At 39.6% G+C, this 6,646-nt stretch overlaps 1 protein-coding gene across 2 annotated transcripts in view; it reads right to left on the bottom strand.

Annotated features, from left to right (window-relative positions):
- Positions 1 to 719: 719 nt before the first annotated feature.
- Tmem62 (transmembrane protein 62) overlaps positions 720 to 6,646 on the bottom strand; it is a 32,498-nt gene continuing 26,571 nt past the window's right edge. For both annotated transcript variants that reach the window (XM_005364321.2, XM_026787831.1), the window contains one exon: positions 720 to 1,718. In XM_005364321.2, coding sequence (XP_005364378.1) covers positions 1,392 to 1,718 — 327 coding nt within the window. In that variant the 3' untranslated portion in view covers positions 720 to 1,391. The remainder of the gene's footprint in view (positions 1,719 to 6,646) is intronic.

Here is a 6,646-nt window from a genome sequence, read left to right as displayed (position 1 = left end):
TCCTAGAGACCCGCCCATAGCTCCGCAGCCCGCCTCCCTATCCTTCCTGGAGACCGAGCCACGCCTCCTTCGCCTGGCTTCTGCTGGCCAGCGGACTTCTAGACTTGAATTCCGAGCCAGGTGCCCGGCCCTGACCCACTCCATCGCCCCACCTCCTAAAGTCCCAGCCTTGCATCTTCTGACCTACTAGATACCTGTTCTTCTTCTTCTTTTTTTTTCATGTGTCGAGGTTTTTGCCTGCAAAGTTGTCTATGGCAGCCCCGTGGTGACTCTCCAAGCCCCAGACACCAGGCCTCTGGTTCTCAATGAAGGTCCGTTTGTGACATTTCTTTTTAATTTTTTTTTAATGTGCATTGGTGTTTTGTCTGCAAGTGTGTCTGTGTGAAGGTGTCAGATCCCCTGGAACTAGAGTTACAGATAGTTGTGAGTTGCCATTTGGGTGCTAGGAATTGAACCTGGGGCCTCTGGAAGAGCAGCCAATTCTCTTAATCACTGAGCTATTTTTCCAGCCTTGATATTTCTTTCTTTTAATATTTATCCTTTTGGCCGGGCGGTGGTGGCACACGCCTTTAATCCCAGCACTTGGGAGGCAGAAGCAGGCAGATCTCTGTGAGTTTGAGGCCAGCCTGGTCTACAAGAGCTAGATCCAGGACAGGCACCAAAGAAACCCTGTCTTGAAAAAAATTATCTTTTATTATTTTTAAATTATGTGTATCTCTGTGCACAAATGAATCCAGGTACCTACAGAGGCTCTGTCCTGGAATTAGAGTTATAGGGAGTTATGAGTCACTTGACATAGTTTCTGGGAATCGAACTCAGGTCCTCTAAAAGTGAAGTACATGCTTTTAACCATTGAGCTATTTTTTTTCAACCAGACATTTGTGATATTTATCATTCATTCATTTATTCGATTAGTTGAAAACGGCCCCGACTAAGGAAGCAGAAAGCCCATAATCCATGGGAAAACAGGCTGGGAAGTAAAATTTCAAGAGTAGTCAAGATCCAGCCCAAGTCTCCACAGGTTCACTAGGTGTAAAATGGCACCCTGGACAGCTGCTGAATTCCAGGCTTGGGCTGGATGCTTTTCACAGGATGATCCTAACAAATACAGTAGTGCTGAGGTACTCGAGTAACAGAGACCCCCACTCTGGGAATCTCCTTGATCAGGACTCTTTGCCTCCCGAGGAAGAAAGAATCAACTGTTAGGTGTTTCTGCAGTCCACACTGCACGGATCAGTAGTTAACGCCTCCACCATCCAGATGTTAAGGACTGACAGCTTCCTGACGCTCACGTGCTGACACCAGCTTTCCGTCTGCTACTGGGGCAGAGATCTGGGCTACAAATGGGAAGACTGAACTTCTGCCAGGCTGCCAGCTGTAAGCCATGGACTTCAGGAGCTCAGATGGCTTTTTAATTGCACCATGAATATTCCAAGTCCAGTGGAGTTCAGTGTCCACACATAACGAATGAGTACAGGTGTCAGCAATGTCAGCCAGGTCCGCAGAGGGGAGAGGAAAAAGGCTAGAGTGCCGTAAGTCACATGAAGAAAGTAGCAAGAATAAACCTGCCACGTGTACAGGAGAAGCATAAGCAGGTAAATGGATATAATCTTCCAACGTTTCCCTTGGTGGAGATGAGACCTGAAGCTGTAACCAAAGCACCGCTGCAGCAAGCTCCAACATATGTAAGCCATCAAGGGGATGTTAAAAAATACCAGCTAGAGAAAAAGAGACAGAACATTAGCTTACCACCACGCCCTAGGAGGGGTCTAGTCTCAGTATAGTAGCTTCTACTAATAGATCTTTTTTTTGTTGTTGTTGTTGTTTTTCGAGACAGGGTTTCTCTGTGGTTTTGGAGCCTGTCCTGGAACTAGCTCTTGTAGACCAGGCTGGTCTCGAACTCACAGAGATCCTCCTGCCTCTGCCTCCCGAGTGCTGGGATTAAAGGCGTGTGCCACCACCGCCCGGCTTACTAATAGATCTTTAGTTAGGTGTCCAACTGCCTTTTCTTGGAGGATAGGGTGATGGGGATGGAACTCGGGGACTTGCAAACACTAGGCAAGCACTCTATTCCTGAGCTATGTCCCAGCTCTTATATGTCTGATTTTTAATGCATTGATCGTATCTGCTTGTAAGAGAACAGCTGACCTTTAGCTAATTGTGTATTTGCCAGTCATCTTGTTTAATTAAAGGTATCACTTACGTTGACGCTCCTATTGTAATACAGATATACTGTGATATAGATATACGCCACGAGTAATACACAATAGTGCCTACATTGGAACTGAACTGAGTAGTCTGCACAGGCACACAGCAGAGCATATACTCTATGTGTGTGTATACACACACAATAGTGCCTACATTGGAACTGAACTCAGTAGTCTGCACAGGCACACAACAGAGCGTATACTCTATGTGTATACACACACACACACACACACAATAGTGTTTACATTTGGAACTAAACTGAGTATTCTGCACAGGCACACAGCAGAGTGTATACTCTATGTTGGCAACATGAAATGAGGACTTAGGGATCAGTATTGAGGTTGCATTCTGAGTACAGAAGTTCTTTTATTGTACAGGATTGTTTTGGCTATCCTGGCTTTTTGTTTTTCCATATGAAGTTGAATACTGTTCTTTCAAGGTCTTTGAAGAATTTTGCTGGGATTTTGATGGGCATTGCATTGAATCTGTAGACTGTTTTTGGTAAGATTGCCATTTTTGCTATGTTAATTCTGCCTACCTGGGAGAATAGGATATCTTTCCACTTTTTGGTGTCTTCTTCAATTTCTTTCTTCAAAGATTTAAAGTTCTTGTCATACAAGTCTCCCACTTGTTTGGTTAGAGTTACTCCGAGATATTTTATGCTATTTGTGGTTATTGTGAAGGGTGTTGATTCTCTGATTTCTTCCCCAGCCCTTTTATCATCTGTGTAAAGGAGGGCTACTGATTTCTTTGGCTTAATCTTGTATCCTGCTATACTGTTGAAAGCATTTATGCATTGTAGAAGTTCCTTGGTAGAATTTTTGGGATCGCTCATGTAAACTATCATATCATCAGCAAACAGTGAGAGTTTGACTTCTTCTTTTCCAATTTGTATCCCCTTGATATCCCTTTGTTGCCTTATTGCTCTAGCTAGGACCTCAAGAATTATATTGAATAGATATGGAGAGAGTGTCTTGTTCCTGATTTCAGTGGAATCACTGGGAGTTTCTTTCCATTTAGTTTGATGTTGGCTGTTGGCTTGCTGTATATTGCCTTAATTATGTTTAGGTATGTTCCTTGTATCCCTGCTCTCTCCAAGACCTTTATCATGAAGGAATGTTGTATTTTGTCAAAAGCTTTTTTGGCATCTAATGAGATGAATATGTGGTTTTTACTTTTCAGCTTGTTTATATGGTGGATTACGTTGACAGATTTTCATATGTTGAACCATCCCTGCATCTATGGGATAAATTCAACTTGATCATGGTGGATGATGGTTCTGATGTGTTCTTGGATTCGATTTGCCAGTATTTTAATTAGTATTTTTGCATCAGTGTTCATGAGTGAGATTGGTCTGTAATTCTCTTTCTTAGTAATGTCTTTCTGTGGTTTAGGTATCAGGGTAATTGTAGCCTCATAAAAAGAGTTTGGCAATATTCCCTCTGTTTCTATTGTGTGGAATAATTTGAGGAGTATTGGTATTAGTTCTTCTTTGAAAGTCTTGTAGAATTCTGAGCTGAAACTATGTGGTCCTGGGCTTTTTTTGGTTGGGAGACATTTGATGATTGTTTCTATTTCTTCAGCAGTTATAGGTCTATTTAATTTGCTTATCTGGTCTTGATTTAATTTGGTAAGTGATATTTATCCAGAAAGTTGTCCATTTCCTCTAAGTTTTCCAATTTTGTGGAGTACAGGTTTTCAAAATATGACCTGATGATCCTCTGTATTTCCTCCATGTCTGTTGTTATGTTCCCCTTTTCATTTCTAATTTTGTTAATTTGGATATTCTCTCTCTGCCTTTTGGTTAGTTAAGATAAAGGTTTGTCTATTTTGTTGATTTTCTTGACGAACCAACTCTTTGTCTCATTGATTCTTTGTATTGTTTTCTTTATTTCTATTTTGTTGATTTCAGCTCTCAATTTGATTATTTCCTGCCATCTAGTTATCTTAGATGAGTTTGCTTCTTTTTGTTCTAAAGTTTTCAAATGTTCTGTTGATTTACTAGTGTGGGATTTTTCCAGCTTCTTTATGTAGACACTTAGTGCTATGAACTTGCCTCAAATCACTGCTTTCATTGTGTTCTATAAATTTGGGTATGTTGTGTGGTCATTTTCATTGAATTTTAGGAAACTTTTAATTTCTCCCGTTATTTATTCCTTGACCCATTGATGATTCAGGTAAGCATTTCCTTATGCTTATGTTTAATTTCCATGTGTTTGTGGTTTTTCTGGAATTAGTATTGCTGTTGACGTCTAGTTTTAAACCACGGTGATCTGATAAGGTACATTGGGTTATTCCAATTTTTTTGTATTTGTTGAGGTTTGTTTTGTTACCAAGCATGTGGTCAACTTTTGAGAAGGTTCCATGAGGTGCTGAAAAGAAGGTATATTCTTTTCTGTTTGGATGGAATATTCTATAGATGTCTGTTAAGTCCATTTGAGTCATATCATCGCCTAGTGCTCTTATTTCTCTGTTCATTTTTTGTCTGATTGACCTGTCCAGTGGTGAGAGGGGAGTGTTGAAGTCTCCTACTATTAGTGTGTGGGGTTTAATATATGATTTAAGCTTTAGTAGTGTTTCTTTGACATATGAGGGTGCCCTTGTATTTGGGGCATAGATGTTCAACATTGAAATTTCCTCTTGATGGATTTTTTCTGTGACTAATATGTAATGTCCTTCTTTGTCTCTTTTGACTGATTTTAGCTTGAAGTCTATTTTTTTAGATATTAGGATATAGCTACACCCACTTGTTTCTTAGGTCCATTTGATTGGTATATTTTTTGCCAACCCTTTACTCTGAGATGGTGTCTGTCTTTGAGTTTGAGATGTGTTTCTTGTATGCAGAAGAAGGATGAATTCTGTTTTCATATCCAATCTGTTAGTCTATGCCTTTTTATAGGTGAGTTGAGTCCATTTACATTAAGGGATATTAATGACCAGTGGTTGCTATCTCCTGTTAATTTAGTTTTCATCGTTGGTGATGTTAATTTATACATTTTTTTTTCTTCTTCGGGATTTGCTGTTATGAGATCATCAATTGTCTGTTTTTGTTGGTGTAGCCATCTTCCTTGGATTGGAGTTTTCCTTCTAGTATTTTGTGTAGGGCTGGGTTTGTGGCTAGGTAGTGGTGAAATCTAGATTTGCCATGGAATATCTTGTTTTGTCCTATGATGATCAACAGTTTTGCTGGGTATAGTAGTCTGGGCTGGTATCTGTGGTCTATTAATGTCTGCATAATGTTTGACCATGACCTTCTGGCTTTCATTATCTCCAATGAGAAGTCAGGTGTAATTCTGATAGGTCTACCTTTATATGTTACTTGGCCTTTTTCCTTTGCAGCTCTTAATATTCTTTCTTTATTCTGTATGTTTAGTGTTTTGATTATTATGTAGTGAGATGACTTTTTTTTTGATCCAGTCTATTTGGTGTTCTGTAAGCTTCTTGTATCTTCATAGGCATATCTTTCTTTAGGTAGAGAAAGTTTTCTTCTATGATTTTGTTAAATTAATTTTCTGTGCCTTTGAGTTGAACTTCTCTTTCTTCTATACCTATTATTCTAAAATTTGGTCTTTTCATGGTGTCCCATATTTCATGGATATTTTGGGTTAAGCTTTTGTTAGATTTAATGTTTTTTTTTTAACTTATGAGTCTACTTCCTCTATTGTATCTTCATCACTTAAGATTCTTTCTTCCATTTCTTGTATTCTGCTGGTCATGCTTGCATTTGTGGTTCCCTGATCTTTTTCTCATGATTTCTGTTTCTATAATTCCTTCAGCTTGTGTTTTCTTTATTGTTTCTATTTCAGTTTTCAAGTCCTGAATAGTTTCTTTTATATGTTTGATTTCTTTTTCTTGGTTTTCTTTAAGTGATTTGCTGATATCTTCCAATTTTTTGTTTGTCTTTTCCTCCATTTAAGGAAATTTCTCATTTCATCTTTAAGAACTTCAAACATTCTCTTGAAGTTATTTTTTAGATCATTTTCTTCTGGTTCATCCATATTTGTTTGTTCAGGTCTTGCTGTTATAGGGTTTTTAGGTTTTACTGGTATTGTGTTGTTCTTTGTGGTGTAGTGTGTGATCTTACCTTTTCCACTTATCTTTTCCTCTGATAGGTGTGGTTGGGGCTGTCTGAGATTCTCTTGAATAATCTTCTAGGTGCCAGTGAATCCAAAGCTCAGATGGTTGTTCCTCATGGTACAGTCAGTGTCCCAGTTCTAGTTACCCCGTTGGTCAGTCCTGTTCCTGGAGATAGCTCAGTGCACCTGTGCTTTGCTCTGCTCCCTTGGAGTTTGCTGTCTTAGGCCTACTTTGGCCTAGGTTGCTGGCTTTTATCTGTTTCTGTAAATCCTGGTCTGGATTCCTTCCTACAGAAGTCCCTGGGTTGGCCAGGCAGTGGTGGTGCCCGCCTTTAATCCCAGCACTCGGGAGGCAGAGGTAG

The sequence above is a fragment of the Microtus ochrogaster genome (assembly GCF_000317375.1).
Source record: "Microtus ochrogaster isolate Prairie Vole_2 chromosome 14 unlocalized genomic scaffold, MicOch1.0 chr14_random_1, whole genome shotgun sequence".
Lineage (NCBI taxonomy): Eukaryota > Metazoa > Chordata > Mammalia > Rodentia > Cricetidae > Microtus > Microtus ochrogaster.
Note: the sequence above shows the minus strand (reverse complement) of the source record. Positions and strands in the feature narration are given on the sequence as shown.